Source organism: Ahaetulla prasina, chromosome 14 (genome assembly GCF_028640845.1).
Source record: "Ahaetulla prasina isolate Xishuangbanna chromosome 14, ASM2864084v1, whole genome shotgun sequence".
Lineage (NCBI taxonomy): Eukaryota > Metazoa > Chordata > Lepidosauria > Squamata > Colubridae > Ahaetulla > Ahaetulla prasina.
In genome coordinates, this window is record NC_080552.1 from 17,524,721 (window position 1) to 17,544,363 (window position 19,643).

General features: G+C 44.1%; 1 protein-coding gene across 5 annotated transcripts in view; it reads left to right on the top strand.

Annotated features, from left to right (window-relative positions):
* POLR3E (RNA polymerase III subunit E) overlaps window positions 1-17,233 on the top strand; it is a 39,560-nt gene extending 22,327 nt beyond the window's left edge. For all 5 annotated transcript variants that reach the window (XM_058157655.1, XM_058157650.1, XM_058157651.1 and 2 more), the window contains 6 exons: window positions 2,650-2,807; window positions 3,501-3,565; window positions 4,790-5,277; window positions 8,438-8,515; window positions 9,830-9,955; window positions 16,816-17,233. In XM_058157655.1, coding sequence (XP_058013638.1) covers window positions 2,650-2,807; window positions 3,501-3,565; window positions 4,790-5,277; window positions 8,438-8,515; window positions 9,830-9,955; window positions 16,816-16,881 — 981 coding nt within the window. In that variant the 3' untranslated portion in view covers window positions 16,882-17,233. The remainder of the gene's footprint in view (window positions 1-2,649; window positions 2,808-3,500; window positions 3,566-4,789; window positions 5,278-8,437; window positions 8,516-9,829; window positions 9,956-16,815) is intronic.
* The last annotated feature ends 2,410 nt before the right edge of the window (window positions 17,234-19,643 follow it).

Genomic DNA, 19,643 nt, shown 5'->3' on the forward strand with positions numbered 1-19,643 from the left:
CATCCCTGTCTCGTCCCTTTCCCAATTTTAAAAGTTTCTGTTAACCCACCATTTACTATTATTTGTGCTGTTTGCTTCTGATATATTGCCTTAATTGCGTGGATAAAATAATCCCCAAATTGCATTAAAAAGGTTAAATATTTAGGAATATATATTACAGCCTCAAACGTCAAATTATATAAAAATAATTATGAGGTATTGTGGCAGAAGGTATGGAAAGAAATGGAGAGTTGGAAGAAGTTACAACTATCCTTGTTGGGAAGAATAGCGGCTATAAAAATGAATGTTTTGCCCAGGTTTCTATTTTTATTTCAAATGATACCGGTGCTTAAGAATGATATCAAATTACAGGAATGGCAAAAGGGGGTTAATAATTTTGTATGGATGGGCAAAAAACCAAGAATAAAATTAAAAATAATGCAGGATACAAGGGAAAGGGGGGGTCTTAAAATGCCTAACTTGAAATTGTATTATGAAGCAGTTGTTTTATCATTAATTACCGGCTGGGGGATTCTGGGAGTTGAACTCCATACATCATCACCCCTGGTGGCCCAGATGTGATGATTGAAAAAAAATCTAGGATGCATATACATTAGGAATAGAGATCTTGTGGTTTTCTAAATGCCACTAAATGGCATCGTGCCCGAGATCGGGAGGCCCGTTTTGTTCTGTGTGACAGACAAATCAGGCTTGGTTTGTAATATTTTAAAATGGGAATGTCCCTGATTGTTTGAATGATCCTTGTTCATTCTAATAGACTAAAACATATGAAGAAGGGTTGTAGGAACTGGGCCTGGCTAGTCTAGTGAAGAGAAGGACCAGGGGAGACAGGATAGCATCTTCCAATATTTGAAGGGCTGCCACAGAGAGGAGGGGGTCAAGCTATTCTCCAGAGCACCTGAAGGCCAGACAAGGAATAATGGATGGTAACGCTCAGGAGAGATTCAATCTGGAAATGAGGAGAAATTTCCTGACAGTGAGAACAATCAAGCAATGGAACAGAAGTTGCCTTCAGAAGTTGTGGGAGCTTCATCACTGGAAGCTTTCAAGAAGAGACTGGACTGCCATTTGTCAGAAATGGTGTAGGAGCTCCTGCTTGGGCAGGGGGTTGGACTAGATGACCTACAAGGTCCCTTCCAACTCTGTTAATCTGTTAAAACTGTTAATAGCTACTTTTAGAGTAGACAATAAGCAGCAAAGATGGAACCCACAAAATTATTTCTAAATTAGAAATAAACTCTCTCGGATCCTGGCTTGTCCTCCTCAGAGTTAAATCTCTGCCTCTTTGTTATTAGCATGTTAAAATTCAGAGGACGCGCAACCTCAAAGGTTCAAGGCAGATTATTATTTTTATATTACTACGGTCTTTGGTATGTCATTTGCACCCGCACCCCAATACTTCAGAAGCAAACAAGCTCTTCCTTTTAATATGTATATGTGTGTTTGTGTATGTATGCATATGTGCATATTTGAGCTCATAAACAAGTGGTAACAGGTTCCTTCTTGGGAGAAAGTTTGCATCTATTAAGGCGTAGTCCCGTTTCCCTGTTTTCTCTTTAAGACTACACCCCAAGCTTTGGGGTGGCCATTATTCCCATAAATGCAATTCTCTTCTCTATCCGATTATAAGTAGTTCTCGACTTATAACCATTTATTTCGTTCTGTGGAGATTCTCAATTTTCCAGGTCACGGTTGTCCCAAAAGTGTTTTTTTTCAAAAGGCAACTGGACTTTTCTTGTAGTTATTGTCAGGGTTCTAAGTAACACCCCCAACGAAAGAAGACTCCGAAGTTTCCTCAAAGTTCCATTTTATTAGAGATGTCGTATTGACACATCTGGGAAAACCCGAATCTGAAAGCTTCCAGGTTTTCCCCACCCAAAGGAAAGTCCAAGTCCCTGCCCAGCACCCACAAGTCCATCACATGGTCCAATTAAAACACCATCCCAACTGGAGATGCCTCCCAGTTCCAGCCCTCCAGGTGCAGGGCAAGATGGCCTTGACTCTCTGAGAAAAGAATGTTATTATGACTACATATCACCCATGCTCCATACAATCCCCCACTCCCAGTTTTTCACAGTAGCAAATGTGGCAGGCCTGAAGGCCCAATGCAAAAGATGGCTTCCAGGCCTGACAGTTATTTTCCTTGAAAATGTTTTGTTTGTCCTCCAGGAAAATTCTTCAATTTTTTTTTAATTTGCATTTATATCCTGCCCTTCTCCGAAGACTCAGGGTGGCTTACACTATGTTAAGCAATAGTCTTCATCCATTTGTATATTATATACAAAGCCAACTTATTGCCCACAACAATCTAGGTCCTCATTTGACCTACCTTATAAAGGATGGAAGGCTGAGTCAACCTTGGGCCTGGTGGGACTTGAACGTGCAGTAATTGCAAGCAGCTGTGTTAATAACAGACTGTCTTAGCAGTCTGAGCCACCAGAGGCCAATTCTAGGCCTATGGAGATTTCTCAGTCATCCAGGTCATGGTTGTCCCACAAGTGGCTTTTTCCATAAGGCAACTGGACTTTTCTTGTGGCTTCCCCCCACCCCCCTTTTGAAAATGTTTTGCTTCTCATCCAAGAATTGAAGAAGCTTCTTGGATGAGAAGCAAAATGTTTTCAAGAAAAAAAAATCTGTTCTTTGTGCCAGCTTGGTCCAGAAGATGTGAAAGACTTCCTGGAGCACGTCTCTTTCTTGAGGATAAACCGAGGGTGGGAATTCAAGCTCCGCTATGACGAAGATTTTGTCAAGAAGCATCCAGATGTGGTGCAGAGGCAAAAAATGCTTTGGATGGGCATTCAAGCCAAGTAAGTGATTCCTTTCCCTTCCCTTCCCTTCTTCATCCTTTCTTCCCCTTCCCTTCCCCTTCCCCCTTCTCCTTTCTGCATTTAGCCCTTCCCTTCCCTTCCCAATCTCCCACTTCCCTTCCCTCCTTTCCTTTTCCTTCCCTTCTCTCTATCTTCCTTTCCTTTCTCTTCTCTTCCCTTCCCTTTCCTTTCCTTTTTCCTTTCCTTTCCTTTCCTGTCCTGTCCTGTTCTTTCCCTTCCCTTCCTTTCCTTTCCTTTCCTTCCCTTCTCTATATCTTCCTTTTCTTTTTCCCTTTCCTTTCCTTTCTTACTTTCCTTTCCCTTCCCTTCTTTCCTCGTTTCCTTTCCTTCCCTTCTCTCTATCTTCCTTTCCTTTCCTCTTTCCTTCTCTTCTCTATATCTTCCTTTTCTTTTTCCCTTTCCTTCCCTTCCCTCTATCTTCCTTTCCTTTGTTTTCTTTCCTTCCCCTTTCTTTTCCTGGGATTGTACTTCTACTATTTGAGTCGGGGGGGGGGGGGGCGACACATTTCCCTGTAAGAGATACTGAGAGGCGGGGTCTGTACCCACCCCCCCAAAAAAAAACACTTCTGTTCTGCTTCGTATCTGAAGTGCTGCAGATTCTTGGTGCCTGCTGACTGAACCATTAAAGATTTTTTTCCAGGGGCGAATTTTTTCCTTTTCTCTTATTTTCAGGTTGGAAAAAGTATATAACCTGTCCAAAGAGCACCTGGCTTCAAAGAAACCAGCAACACAGCCAGGTAAGATGTATGGAGAACCAGAGACAACTAGGTAGCAGGAAGCCAAAGGTCAGACGACGCTAAAATGATGTTCACAGAGGCTGGTTTGGCTTAGATTCAGTCGACCCTGCTATGGCAGCTTCTTAGACAATCGTGGTCTAATAAAAACCATGGCTTACCACAAGGTGATTTGTTTATTTTTAATGCATAAGACCTTGGAGGAAAAACTAGGTGTGTGTTCTGATTTAGGCTTCCCAAGAGCACGAAGCAGACTTGTCCCGACAAAAATCCCTTTTTATTAAGTTACTCTGAATTCCTCTCATTCACATCCAGCAAAATCTTTCAAGGGAGAATTTACAGTCACAGACCTTATCTGGCTTGGAGAGCTGCCAGGCCGAGATCTTCAAAACTTGACACAAAGTCTCAGAGAGTCAGGAACCAATTAAGCAAACTAATTGTGTCTTGCAAACTCCACTCCCCTTTCGCTCCTCTTTTATTCCCTCTGGGAGGGGCCACTCATCGTCCACCCGTGGCCTTACTCCCAAGTCGACCCTTGTTCTTTAGCTGTTCCCTTCCTCTGGCAACTCTGCGCATGCGCACACTGGGAACAGGCTCCAGCTGTTCATCTGCCTCACTGATGTCTGACTGCGAAGGCAGCTGATAACTGGCATAAGGCCATGGTCCCCTCTCTGCCTCTGACGCAGAGCCCTCATCAGAGCCTTCCCCAGACTCCAGGACTGGTCCATATTCCACCCCAACCTCCTCACTGTCCAAATCTGTTGCCAGCTCTACTGGCCACTGGCAGTGGCTGACAACAGTGTGTGGCAGTGGCTGAACTATTCAAGAGCTATTTTTAACGAATGAAGTCATCAAAAGCAGTCCTTCTACAATTTCCTATGTACTCTATATCTAGGTAGAAGAAAGTTCTTGCATTATCTTATCCAAGCTAACCCTGGTTCTTGTTCTAACCAAGTGGACCCTGGTTCTTCCAGAGTTGCTTTTTCACGAGGCAACTGGACTTTCTGGTATTTTTCTTTGAAGACGTTTCGCTTCCCATCCAAGAATCGTCTTCAGAGCTGATCCAAAAAGCTTCTTGGATGAGAAGCGAAACGTCTTCAAAGAAAAAAAAAACCCAAGAAAGTCCAGTTGCCTCTTGAAAAAAGCCCCTTTGGGACAACCTGGAACCTTGGATGACTGAGAACCTCCATAGACATTTAACCCTGGTTCTTGTTCTCCTTTCCACAGCTGCTCCAGTGGTGATTTCTGGAGAGCAGAGGGTCAACTTGGCCAAGGCTAAAGTCAACCAGAGCTACAGCCAGTTGGACCAAGACCACCGAAAGAGGAAAGCCGAGAGCCGGCTGGACGAGTCTCCTCACCCGACGGGCCTCCTTGGGGTCCGTATCAAGGAGGAACCGGTCAGCGACGAGGAATCGATGGAGACCTCTGTCCCGGAGAACCTCAACAATGGACTGGCCAATGGGATCCATTTGGAAGATAGCTTGGACTCCATCAATGGCCACATGCCGGTTTCGGAGAGGGTCACCGAGGAACTGCGAGCTTTTGTGGGGGCCACATTTAAGAAACAATATGTCCTGACTCTGAACGAGCTTAAACGGTTATTTAACCTTCACCTGGCTAGTTTGCCTCCTGGGAATCTTTTGTTCAGCGGGATTTCGGACAAAACATTGCAAGACATGGTGTTGGACGTAGGCTGCAAGCAGATTATGGTGCCTGTAAGTGGATCTCTCTCTCTCTTTTTTTTTTTTTGCATTTATATCCCGCCCTTCTCCAAAGACTCAGGGCGGCTTACACTATGTCAAGCAATAGTCTTCATCCATTTGTATATTATATACAAAGTCAACTTATTGCCCCCAACAATCTGGGTCCTCATTTTACCTACTTTATAAAGGATGGAAGGCTGAGTCAACCTTGGGCCTGGTGGGGCTTGAACCTGCAGTAATTGCAAGCAGCTGCTGTTAATAAGAGACTGTCTTACCAGTCTGAGCCACAGAGGCCCCTTGTGCAGTTACTTTTAGGAGTGAATCTTTCTACGAACTGTATTAAAGTAGCAGCTTTTAAAATTATTTTCGTGTAACATTTGGGGTGTGTGTGTCAATGAACAGTCTAAAACTTGAAGGGGGTTGATAAACCCAAGAGTTTGGGGACCGCCGGGATTAAAAATTAAAATCTGTCCCAGCGCAGGTAAGTCCTTGACTTACAAACAATTCATTTAATGATTGTTTAGTTGAGTTACAACTGTTAAACTGTTTAGTTGAGGTGCAACGGCACTGAAAAATGTGATTTAGGATTGGGTTTTTCTTCACGTGAAGGGGATGCGGTGGCTTAGTGGGTAAGATGCTGAGCTTGTCGATCGAAAGGTCAGCAGTACAGCGGTTCGAATCCCTAGTGCCACGTAATGGGGTGAGCTCCTGTTACTTGTCCCAGCTTCTGCCAACCTACAGTTCGAAAGCAGGTAAAATATGCAAGTAGAAAAATAGGGACCACCTTTGGTGGGAAGGTAATAGCGTTCCATGCACCTTTGGCATTGAGTCATGCCGGCCACATGACCATGGAGACGTCTTCGGACAGCGCTGGCTCTTCGGCTTTGAAACGGAGATGAGCACCGCCCCCTAGAGTTGGGAACGACTAGCACGTATGTACGAGGGGAACATTCACCTTTTACCTTCCTTTGTGTGAGTCAGCTGTCAAGCATCGAATGCAAATCTCGTGACCACGGGGATGCTGCAGTAGTCGTAAGTGTGAAACTCGGTCCTAAGTCACTTTTTTTGATGCTTTCAAACGGTCACTGTGAATGAACTGTTGGTAGTCGAGGGCAGTGCCTGTACTTACAAGCGTTTCAGGATCTGAGATCCATCCAAATATGGAAACATCCAGCGGATTAAACTTCTTAAAAAGATGAGTAATAAGAACCTGACCTTCTCCCAGCTTGTTCCACGAAACTTTTCCACTGGTGTTCCTGACATTAATGCCTGCAGCCATTTTGTTTGCAAAGGGGAGGGGGAAAAAAAACAGTAGCCGAAGTTAGTTTGTGGAGTAAAAGGGCCGTTGAGCAGACAGGGTGTGATTTATAACAGGACCTGAGCAAAGTAAACAGGAATGAACTTCAAGGCAGCGTCAGAAGTTAAGGCAGTTTTGGTTGTGAGTCAGAGCTTTGGAGCACACGAGTTTCCAAGCCAGGGTCCGTTGACTTCGGCTCCCTGTAACGCTAGATTACAATAATGTTGTTGCTTCGTCTGCAGTTGCAAATATCCTAGGGGGAAAAAAATCTGCAACTGAGAAACAGGATTTTCTGCTTTCGCCCCCCCTCCCTCCGGCTTCTCCTCTTACTGGGTCTGATTATGCATGTTGGGCTGTCAGCAAAGTAAGCCATGATTAGGGCGGAAAAACTCAGGCGGGCCAAGTAGCAAGTATAATAAGCTACACAATGCCCATCTTTAAGTGGGCTTTAACCGTGCTTAAAAATCTTCAGCTTGCTAGCCTTCCTCAGGTCTTATAATTTGTCAGTTACGGTTGTCTTAAAAAGAATGCTTTAACCTGTAACCGCTTGCTTATGAGCTCAAATATGTACATACGCATGCATGTACATACACAAGCACATATACATATTAAAAAGATTCTTGCTGAGTTGTGGTGTGGTTGGAAACATCGCAAGCTTCAGGGTGTTTAAGGCGAACCACGGATTTGCTAAGAAAGAAGTGATCTTGTTCGGCGTGTTTATGAAAATAATTTGGCTTATTGCTGCGTGGTTTTAATTTAGAGTAGGGCTGTGCTTACAATAGTTTGATGAAAAATACGATTGGTTGAAACGGGAAAAAAAATAAAAAAATTTAATCTTTTCTTCCCCTGAATAGGATCCCCCAAAAAAAGATTTTTGAAGTGTTCTATTGCAGGTGGCTCAGTGGCTAAAATGCTGAGCTTGTCGATCAAAAGGTCGGCAGTTCAGAGGTTCGAATCCCTAGTGCCGCGTAATGGGGTGAGCTCCCGTTACTTGTCTCAGCTTCTGCCAACCTAGCAGTTCGAAAGCACGTAAAAAATGCAAGTAGAAAAATAGGGACCACCTTTGGTGGGAAGGGAACAGCGTTCCGTGCGCCTTTGGCGTTGAGTCATTCTGGCCACATGACCACGGACAGCGCTGGCTTTTCAGCTTTGAAATGGAGATGAGCACTGCCCCCTAGAGTCGGGAACGACTGCACCTATCTGCGAGGGGAACTATTGCAGGAAACTATGGTTTGTAGCTTAAATCAAGCCAAGAAAAGCTCTTGGATAATTGTTTCTCAGTTCAGCATAACTCACAGGGTTGTAGTGGGAAAAATGGAAGTTTATATAAATATAACAATAATAACAACTAGTACCTACGTATTGCTTGTTTGATATTGGTTGTTCGAACTGTATTGAGAGAATACAGTTCGAACAATTTGACATCTTTATTCAAAAGGCATTTGGATTTCTTAATTGCCAAATAAATAGGTCTTTTGACATAGGGCCAACTGTAGTTCCTGATAGATTACTTTGCTGAGATTGTGGGTTTTCATAGTTTCAAGGGGAGAAATCCAGAGGAAAAGAGGAAAATAGCCTGTAAAATGTTGCCTGCAGCTTTAAGATATGTAGACTCCGCTCCCAGAATTCCCCAGAGAGATTTAGGGAAAGAAAAACTCTCAATTTCCCCCCAAATTTATACCTTCTGTTTGAACCTCAGTCATTTTACGAACTGTCCTCTTGTTAAGAAAGTAGATTTTGCCTTTAGGAGATCCAAATTTAAATTGGTATCCAGGTTGCTTCAGGTGAACTCAAGATCCAAAGGCCATTCCTCCTTCTGTGTATGTTTTTAGCCCTGTCAATCCAATAATTGCAAACTTGCTTTCTGTTTTTTAGTTTCCTCCGCAGACCACAGCGTTACCCGATGAACAAAAGGTGTTTGCACTTTGGGAAGCTGGCGATGTTCACGACCAGGTAGGCAAGAAAACTGAAAAGATTCTCCCGCCAAAGTTGCACGTTAAAAGTTGCTCTCTAATTTGGAAGGTTTGGAGAATCTTCCAGAGTAGAAATCAGATGTTCCAAACCAGGGATGTCCAACCTTGGCGGTTTTAAGACTTGTGGACTTTGCCTTCCAGAATTTCCATCGCTAAGCAACGCAATTCTTAAATGAGTCGCACCTGATTTCACAACCTTTTTTTTTTTTTGCCGCGGTTGTTAAACGAATCACTGCCGTTGCTAAGTGAATCACATGGTGGTTCAGCCAATCTGGCTTTCCCCATTGATTTTGTTTGTTGGAAGCCGGTTTTGGGAAGGTCCCGTATGGTGTGATCACATGACCCCAGGATGCTACAGCCATTGTAAATACATGCCGGTTGCCAAGCAACCCAGGTTTGATCATGTGACCATGGGGATGCTGGAACAGTTGTAAGTGCAGCGTATAGCCATAAATTTACTGGCTGTAAATCCCATTTTTTAGTACCATTGTACCTGTGAACAATCAAATGATTGTAAATCGAGGTTAAAAATATGAACTTCGTAACAGTGTGGACAATTAACCAGTGGAATGGCTTGCCACCAGAATTTGTGGGAGTTCCATCACTGGAGGTTTTTAAGAAGAGATTGGACAGCCATTTGTCTGAAATGGTGTAGGGTCTCCTGCTTGAGCAGGGGGCTGGACTAGAAGACCTCCAAGGTCCCTTCCAGTTCTGTTCTGAGTCCGATTCTATTTAACAAGGAGGAAATAAAACAGTGGCAAAAATTGGCCAGAGCAGGGGTGAAATGCTTCCGGTTCGGACCGGATCGCTTGATCCGGTAGCGATCATGGCTGGTGGTTCGGAGAACCGGTAGCAATTGCGGTGCGAGGCTCCGCCCACCTGCCTGGCTGTCATTACTTCCTGGTTTTAATGTGTTTTGTACCCTCTGCACAGGCGCAGAAAGTTTTTGCGCCTGTGCAGAGGGTGTGCGCGTGGGGCATGTCACTTCCGAACCGGTAAGGAAGGTAAGTAGATTTCATCCCTAGGCCAGAGCTATTGGGAACTTAGAAATAGGACAGACATAATACTGGCAGCCTGGCGTTTACACACCCACGGTTCAAGGTGGTGCAAACATGAGGTTGTTTTATTTATTTCTGGGATTAAGCAGAAGTCTTGATCATCCAAATTCAGCCTAAATTAACAAGTAAATTCAGCAAATGAAACCAACAGTGCTTTGTATCAACCCCGGTTTGATATTTCTCACGCTTACTTGATATTTTTCTTGCTGTTTCTGTCTTCTTCTTTTTTTCTCAAGCATCGACAAATTTTGCTTGAAATCTTTTCCAAAAACTACCGTGTGCGTCGAAACATCATCCAGAACCGACTAGCCCGGGAATATGGCGAAGAGCTAGACAAACAGGAGGTGGATAAAGTTTTGAAGGTAAAGTTTTACTTTTGTTTAAAGCAGTGTCTGCCATGCAAATGGCTGGGTCCTGTCGAACTGTTGATCGGATTATATGCTGTCATGTCATTGTAGACTCTTTAAGGACCACATCAATCAGGATTCTCCAACCTTGGCAACTTTCAGACCTGTGGACTTCAACTCCCAGCACGGTCACTCACGCCCTTGTTACTTCTTGCCTGGACTATTGCAATGCTCTCTACATGGGGCTCCCCTTGAAGAGCACCAGGAGGCTCCAGCTAGTCCAGAATGTGGCCGCGCGGGTGATAGAGGAAGCACCGCGTTGCTCCCATATAACACCTATCCTGCATGGCCTGCACTGGCTGCCGGTAGCCTTCCGGGTGCAATTCAAGGTGTTAGTGATCACCTTTAAAGCGCTCCATGGCTTAGGACCGGGATACCTACGAGACCGCCTTCTGCCACCGATAGCCTCCCAACGACCTGTGCGCTCCCACAGAGTGGGCCTTCTCAGGGTGCCGTCGACCAAACAATGTCGGTTGGCGGCCCTCAGGGGGAGAGCCTTCTCTGTGGCAGCACCGGCCCTTTAGAATGAGCTGTCTCCTGGGTTACGACAACTCCCCGACCTCCGGACCTTCAAACGTGAACTGAAGACTTTATTATTTCATTGTGCGGGACTAGCCTACGTGTAATTTTAATTGTAATTTTAAAGGGGTTTTATGTCGGTCTATGACTGTTTTAGTTGATTTGGCCTACTAAATATTTGTTTTTAAATTCTTTTTAAATTTGTTATTTATATTTCTGTGTTTTAATATAATAATAATAATAATAATAATAATAATAATAATAATAATAATAATAATAATAATAATAATAATAATAATAATAATAATTTAATTTGTATACCGCCCTTCTCCCGAAGGACTCAGGGCGGTGAACAGGCAGATAAAATATAAATACACACAATAATTTAAAAACAACCCTTAAAAAACTAATTTAAATGCCCAAAACGTTAAAAAACATACTCCCCTGTAAAATAACACAATTTTAAAAACCCATCCAATAAAAATAAAAATCAGGCTAGTCCAGCCATATGAAATAAATAAGTTTTAAGTTCGTGAAAGGTCCTAAGGTCAGGTAGTTGCCGAAGCCCGAGGGGAAGTTCGTCCCACAGGGCCGGAGCTCCCACAGAGAAGGCCCTCCCCCTGGGGGCCGCCAGTCGACACTGTTTGGCTGACGGCACCCCGAGGAGTCCCTCTCTGTGGGAACGCACCGGACGATGGGAGATAGAAGCCGGCAGTAGGCGGTCCCGTAGATAGCCCGGTCCTAAGCCATATGCCATATAGCCATATAAGCCATAAATATGGCTGTAAACCACCCTGAGTCCTTCGGGAGAAGGGCGGTATAGAAATTAAATTAAATTATAAATAAATAAATTAATTAATTAATTCCCCAGCCAGCATAGAAATCAAATGTAAATACAGGTCGCCCTTGACCTGCGACCACAGTGTTGCTAAGTGAAACGTTTGTTAAGTGAATTTTGTCCGATTTTACGCTCTCTCTCGCCACACCTGTTCAGTGAATCACTGCAGTTGTTAAGTTAGTAACACAATTGTTGAGTCAATCTGGCTTTCCCACTGACTTTGCTTGTTGCAAAAGGGAATGATGTGACCTTGGGACACGGCAACTGTCATAAATACGAGTCAGTCGCTAAGCGTCTTGAATTTTGATCGTGGGATCATAGGGATGCTGCGTTGGTTGTAACTGCAAAAAATGGTTGTGTCCTTTTTTAAAAAAGTGTCATAACTTTGAACGGTCACTAAACAAACTGTTGTAAGTGAAGGACTGACTACCTGTGCTTTCTAAATACCGTATTTTTCAGAGTATAAGATGCACCTTTTTTCCCCCAAAAAAGAGGGTGAAAATCTGGGTGCGTCTTATACTCCGAATGTAGCCCCGCCCAGTTCTCATACAGAGGTTTCAGAGGCTGAAAAAAGCATCAGACACGAAGCTTCAGAAAAAAAAGCCTCAAACGGAGCTTCAGAAAAGAAGCCCCCACAGAGATTCAGAAAAAAGCCCCCAAACAGAGCTAAAAGCCCCCAAACAGAGCTTCATAAAAAAAGCTCCCAAACAGCCTCAGAAAAAAAGCCCCCAAACAGAGCTTCAGAAAAGAAGCCCCCAAACAGATCTTTAGAAAAGAAGCCCCCAAACAGATCTTTAAAAAAGAGGCCTCCAAACAGAGCTTCAGAAAAGAAGCCTCAAACAGAGGTTCAGAGGCTTTTTCTGAAGCTGTTTCGGAGGTTTTCAGAGGCAGAAAAAAAAATTCTTCCTGAAACAAAGTTTCAGAAGTTTCAGAGGCAGAAAAAAAAGCAAGGCACAGAGCTCACAAGCAAGGAACCTGTTGCTAAAATTCACCTCTGGGAACAGCTGATTGGGGGTATTCCGGGAGGCCGATCCACTATTCTATTCATTTCTATTTCTAAATTTGTATGGCCGCCTGCTCGTTCTCACTGACCCCGGGCGAAAATAAACACGACACGGAGCAGTCCTTTCGGTTTTGGATGCGAAACTTAACATCTTTCCGAGAACCTGTATATACCTGCACACCTACTTATAATTCTGCACTGAACTAAGGGTGTGTGTGTATTTAGTGTTACGATAGCCCAAGGAAGATTCTCACAGGACGCTGCCTTTTAAGTCCACCCGTTTCCCTTGATTTCTCTTGTGTAACAGAACTGCCGGTTGACCTGAAGCACTGGGAGGGTATTTTTAATTAAAATGTTTCTATATTTGCTTGGTGAAGCAATTCAGAAGCTGCCCTGGGTTGCACGCCTGAAAAGGTATCGGTGTTCCCAGGTCTTTAGGTTGGCCAAACTCAAGAGGTTGAGCCGTCAGCTTGCTATCCACAGGTTTTTACAGGGAGCATATGAGGAACCGGCTGTCTGCCCCCTCCCTCAGTCGTTTTTCTCTCTGCTGAATCACAGAAGAATGATGGAGAAAGAAGAGTTTACTTAGTTTGTAGTTTAGTTTAGTTTAGTTTAGTTTAGTTTAGTTTAGTTTAGTTTAGTTTAGAATAGAATAGAATAGAATAGAATAGAATAGAATAGAATAGAATAGAACAGAACAGAACAGAACAGAACAGAACAGAACAGAACAGAATATTGATAGAATAGAGTAGAATAGAATAGAATAGAATAGAATAGAATATTAGAATAGAATATTAATAGACTAGAGTAGAATATTAGAATAGAATAGAATATTAATAGAATGGAATATTAGAATAGAATAGAATATTAATAGAATGGAATATTAGAATAGAATATTAATAGAATAAAGTAGAGTAAAATAGAATATTAGAATAGATATTAGAATAGAATATTAATAGAGTAGAATAGAATAGAGGAATGAAGAATTAGAATAGAATAGAATAGAATAGAATAGAATAGAATAGAATAGAATAGAATAGAATAGAATTTTTTTATTGGCCAAGTGTGATTGGATACACAAGAAATTTGTCTTTGGTGCAGATGCTCATAGTGTACATAAAAGAAAAAATACGTTGGTCAAGAATCGTAAGGTACAACACTTAATGATAGTCATAGGATACAGATAAGCAATCAGGAAACAATATTAATATAAATCGTAAGGATACAAGCAACAAAGTTATGGTCATACAGTCATAAGTGGGAGGAGATGGGAACGATGAGAAGATTAATAGTAATGCAGACTTAGTGAATAGTTTGATAGTGTTGAGGGAATTATTCGTTTAGCAGAGTGATGGCGTTCGGGAAGAAACTTCTTGTGTCTAGTTGTTCTGTTGTGCAGTTTAGTTTAGTTGTTTAGTTTAGTTTACTTTATTGTCATTGCACCTTGTACAACAAAATTAAATGCCATCTTCAGTGTGCATCATACATAAAAAAATAAAACAAAAACACACCTCCTTCACATTCTATGCAATTGAATTGATACCGCATTAATATTGCACTCTGCAGTAGAATTCAATATAGTTACTGCTCTGGGATAGAAGCTGTTTTTTTAGCCTATTTGTCCTTGTTTTTATTGTCCTGTACCGGCTGCCAGAGGATAATAGTTCAAAAAAAAAAAAAAAGGTGCCCAGGATGAGATGGATCTTTAAGAATGTTTTGAACTTTCTTAAGGCAGCGGAAGCTATCAAGCTCTTCCAAAGAGGGGAGAGGGCACCTCTGGGCAATGATGTTGACCCTCTGGAGTGCTGTCCTATCTGCCACTGTGCAATTGGCAAATCATACACAGGTGCAATAAGTTAAAATACTCTATGGTGCAGCGGTAGAAGGTCACCAGCAGTTTTTTCTTCAGTTGTTTCCTGAGAAGTCTCAGGTAGTATGAAGAACAGTTGCAGGAGCTGTGCAGGAATAGTTGCAAGAACATATGAAAAACGATTGCAGGAACCGGGCACAGCTAGTCTAGTGAGGCCAAAATTTATGTTGCTAAATGAGAAATTTGTCACGCGGGTTTTGCCCCATTTTACGACTTTTCTTGCCACGCTTGCTAAGCGAATCGCTGCGGTTGTGAAATTTGTAACCCGGTTGTTAAGTGAATCTGGCTTTCCTCTTCGACTTGGCTTGACAGGCGGTCACAAAAGGGGACACCCCAGGGGGGGGCTGTCTGTCATAAACGTGAGTCTGCTGTCAAACATCCGAACGTAAATCAGGATGCTGCAAAGAACCTGTGAAAAATGGTCATCGGTTGCTTTTTTTCAGTGCCGTCGTAAGTTTGAACGGTCACTAAGTGAATTGTTGTACGTCGAGAACTATCTGTACTCCTTCCAAGCTTTCAGATTTGGAGCCCGTCCTCAGAGAACTTCTTTCTCCCAGAATGCGTACTTCGATCTATTCTACGCCGTAGTATTTAAATGGGTGCCTGGTTATCCGTGGCTTTTTAGTTGTTGAATCGGGATTGTCCTTCCAGTCTGAATGCTGTCTTACGATACTAAAAGTCAGAGTGATTTAAGGGCGGTTGAAGAGACAGCTGAGCCCAGATGTTTGCAAAAAGAAACAAACAAACCCAGCAGGCACATGTTCTCTGTTTGCTTTCATCTGTAGGCACGGGTGTTAATTATTTAATAGCAGCAATTAGCAACTTGTGTTTTTTTGGGGTGGAGGGGACTGTCATTACAAGCTTCCAGGCAAATAGGGAGCTAAAAGCACTGTGTGGTTTCAGGTTTTTTTTTTCTTTCCAGAGGTGGGAAATGAGATCAAATCCCCTTGGAAATGTTTGAAGGTGGCTTGTTTACTGCCCCTGAATGATCAGTCATTGCTTTGACAGCACCACAGTTTCTTTTATATACATACATTACAAAATTACAAAATTCAGAACCATATATATATATATATATATGTTTTCTGAGGTTTTCGCGGGTGTTTGTATGTAGGTCTTTGGTTATTCGGGTTTTCTCCCGCATAAAATTGGAAGTGTCTTGGCGACATTTTGACGAAGTCTCATTCGTCATCTTCTGGCTTCAGCTTCGTGCTTCTTCGTGCTTTTGCTCCCAGAAGCACGAAGCTGAAGCCTGAAGATGACGAATGAGACTTCGTCGAAATGTCGCCAAGACACTTCCAATTTTACGCGGGAGAAAACCAAAGACCTACATATAACCAAAGACATATATATATCCATCCATCCATCCTCCGGTAATAACTGCTAAATAAGTCCACAGGTTTATTGATCTTCTCTACTTGATAGTTGGTTGGTGGTTCTGAATTTTGTAATTAGCCCAGATCAGTCTTTCCTCAACCTTGGCCATTTTTAAGACATACAGACGGGTGGGCTGCTCCGGGTTCAGGTGATCCTCTAGCGAAGATTCTGTGCAGTTCGGCAAACCCCCAAATCCTACTCCTCGCTGGCCACTCACACCCTGCCACTCCCAGGAGTCTCCACGCGGCCCATTTTGGATGCCAGGAAAGTGCAGGGCCCGCGCAGAGGCTCGGGAAGGGCAAAAAATGGGCCTCCCAGAGGCTCTGGAAGGCTGGAAATGGGCCTGTTTCCAGCCTCCAGGGAGCCTCCAGAGCCCAGGGGAGGCTGTTTTTGTCCTCTCAGAAAAGCCTCAGAGCCTGGGGAGGGCGAAAAACAGGCCTCCCGGAAGTTCTGAGAAAAGCCTCCGGAGCCCAGGGAGGGCGAAAAAACAGGTCTCCCAGAAGTTCTGAGGAAAGCCTCCGGAGCCCTGGGAAGGCAAAAAAACAGGCCTCCCGGAAGTTCTGGGGAAAGCCTCTGGAGCCCTGGGAGGGCGAAAAAACAGGCCTCCCGGAAGTTCTGAGGAAAGCCTCTGGAGCCCTGGGAGGGCGAAAAAACAGGCCTCCCGGAAGTTCTGGGGAAAGCCTCTGGAGCCCTGGGAGGGCAAAAAAACAGGCCTCCCGGAAGTTCTGAGGAAAGCCTCTGGAGCCCTGGGAGGGCGAAAAAACAGGCCTCCCCACTGTGGTGCAGGAGGCCAACTAGGCCACTCCCACCATGGCCACGTCCACCCAGCAGCCTGGCAGAGAACCTGTTGCTGAAAATTTTAAAGCCCACCCCTGCATACAGACTTCAACTTCCAGAATTCCCCAGCCAACCTTCTATTAGAACCAGATCAGTTCTTAACCCTGGCTGTCTTTTTTGGAAGCATCCTTCAACCGGGACCTATCTTGTCTTCAAGGTTGTGGGTTGTATAATTTGCAATGGAAACCGTACATGAAATCTGTGTTGTTGTTGTTGTTGTTGTTGTTTTAAAAAAACACACCATGAATGCTAGCTGGGTTTAACTCTCTGTTTTCCTCACCCGTGGCTTCAGTTGCTGCAGAATGCGATTCAGGACAAGCTTGGTTGATTGCAACCAAACCTCTGATCAAGCTTCTTCCTTTTTCCTGCAGGATTGTTGTGTAAGCCAAGGAGGCATGTGGTACCTCAAAGGGACAGTCCAGCAGCCAACCTCTTGACGGTGGGACTCACCTCTGTTGCATCCCAGGATGGACAAAGAGAAAGCAGAAGGATAGGAAAGGAAAAAACAGGCCCCCCAGGTGGAAGATCTATCAGTGAAGACCCTACTAGCTATTTGCAACGACGTCCAAACCACTAATTTTGAACGGACATGGGAATCTGTACGCCCCCCCCCGACCCCCCAGCTTAATTTGGATCCCTAATAATCTATATTTCTCAATCTTACTTAGAAGCAACCATGAAATGAACAATCCTTATTATGGTGGCTGAACTGTTATGAAATCATGATCTGACGGTTCATTTTCTAATGAATACCAATAAATTTCGAGTTTGCAGGAGAAGATCGGGATTTCTCTCTTTATGCGTTGCGGTCTCTTTTTCTCATCACTGCCCGGTCTCTGAGGTTTCTTTGTGTAACTGTGGTCACCTGTCAAGAGGGCATGGCATAGATTGAGTTGGTTCTGAGTTACATAAAACTGCCGGATCCAGACCAAAACTGCTTAACTCGTTTTAAACTATCCTGTTTCCTTTTGAAAGCTGGCTTTGTTCAGATTTAACAATGCAGGTCAGATCTCCATTGCAGCTAAACCCGCTCATTATTTTTCCTCCCTGTTTTTATTCTGTAATGAAGCAGGTAGAATTCTTGCTTTGCACCGGTCGGGCAAAATGATACTTCAGTGAAGCTGGCATAGGAATTGAAAATGTTGGCATATCGGGAAACAAGTAATCAGGCACCCCCTTATAACCTGTTTTGCGAGTTGAAATGGAAGATTAGTGCCGCGTCTTCTGAAGAGCATGAAAGACGATGGAAACTATAGGTAATCCTCAATTTATGACCATTATTTGAGCCCGCAATTATGGCCCTAAGTTGTGACCGTCGTTAGGCAGGTGACTTTATGGTTGTTGTGTCTCGCCCCCCTCTCCGCAGCCGGGCCCCTCTCATCTCCTGCCAGAGACTGATAATGAAGACGAATGGCCTGGCATGCCTCCAGCCCCCAGTTCTGGCACCATGCCCAGACAAACGGAGCAGCTGGGCCCCTCCCCCACAGCATGTAAGCCTGGGGAGGGTGAAGCCAGTCATGAGCTGGAATTACCGGCAGCTGGAGGCTGGAGGGACCCACGCTTCCGGAGAGTGGAGAGGCGACGTCCGCAAAAGGAAGGGAGGGCCTGGATAAGTGCTGAGTCATGGAGCCACATCCCATGGCCTATATAAAGGATCTGCTTTCTGGCATTCTTTGAGTCAGGCAAAGTCTAACTTGGATTGCTGAAGTCACATCCTGGTCTCCTGCCTGCCCTGAGAACTCTGGCAGAACTTTGGCAAAGCTGCAGAGGCACGCTTGATACGGACTTCCCCGACCCGGCCGTCAGAGGAGGAGTGGGACACGACAGTGGTCTTTTTTGCAGTGGTGGTTAAGCAAACCCTGTAGTTAACCTAGGTAACCGAACCCACTGTTTGTTATGGGACATTTGTTTGTTGGAAATGGCAGGAATTGTAGTTACATGAACTGCAGAGGGCCTAGAGCCACAGAGAGGGTTCTGTGTGCCACTTCTGGGTGTGTGAACCTATGGCACGCACGCCAGAGGTGGCAAACAGAACCCTCTCTGTGGGCATGTGTGCCATTGCTAGCTGGTGTTCTGGTTTCTGCTGTGCACATGCACACCAGCCAGCTGGACTTTGCAGGCACCGGAATGCCAGAAACGGGCCAAAAAAACCAGGCCCTTTTCCAGGCCAAAAACGGCTTGAAAAACTGCCTGGAAACAGCGCAAAAAACAGCCAAAAAACAGGCATGCGTGCGCCGGCCAGCTTGGCCTTTGGATTTCCGGCACTCCGGCGCACACACATGCTCGTACGTTCCAGTTTGGGCACTTGGTGCTAAAAAGATTCGCCATCACTGGCCTAGTCCTAAGTCCTAACTTCAAACCGTCTCTAAACGAGTGGTCGTAAGTGAAGGACTACCTGTATAGAAGTCTTTTAAAAAGGACTTTTAAATCGCCTGTTTGCGACGCGATCCTCCTATTTTCAAACTAGGTAATGCGACCTAGGACAGAATAAAAACCTAGGTGCGCCATTTGCATAGAAATCAGACATCGATTTGTGTTAGGTAGGCATAGATGTAAATCGGCTACTGCCCTTTCTTTAGGACGCCTGCTTTAGTTTTTAAATTTGATTTACAGCATGTGGTGATCAAGGCATAAATGACATGTCTCAGTTTGGTAACTTTAGAAAGTGTGAAAAATGTTCACAGTTGCCATAATTCATCAAAAACAAACACACGACCCTGGAAAATCACTTAACAACAATCCCAGAAACCGTCCCATCTTTCAATTCCAAAGATCTACCGAAACAGCCAAGATTTAATAGCTTTATGGAACAGCATGGAATATGGAGTTGTGTGGTGGCCTAGCTCTCCTCACAATCAGGAGGCTGTGAGTTCAATCCTAGGTAGAGGCAGATATTTCCCTCTCTCTCTCTCTCTCTGGGCAGCAGAATATATCTGCTGGGGGAAAAACTCTGCATTGGCGATAGGAAGGGCATCTGGCCAGTAAACACGCGGCTCCATTCAGTTGCCCAGACTCCACCCCACAAGGAATTATGGGGTCATTAAAAAAGGATGGTGATGATGATAAGTATGGAGGACATTCCAATTTCCAGGGGCCTCTTATCTCAAGGGAGGCAGACCACAATGAAAGATCTACTTCCAAAGTTACATTGATGCCGTGACTTCAAGAAACCCAAAGGTCACCCTTGAATTTTATCATA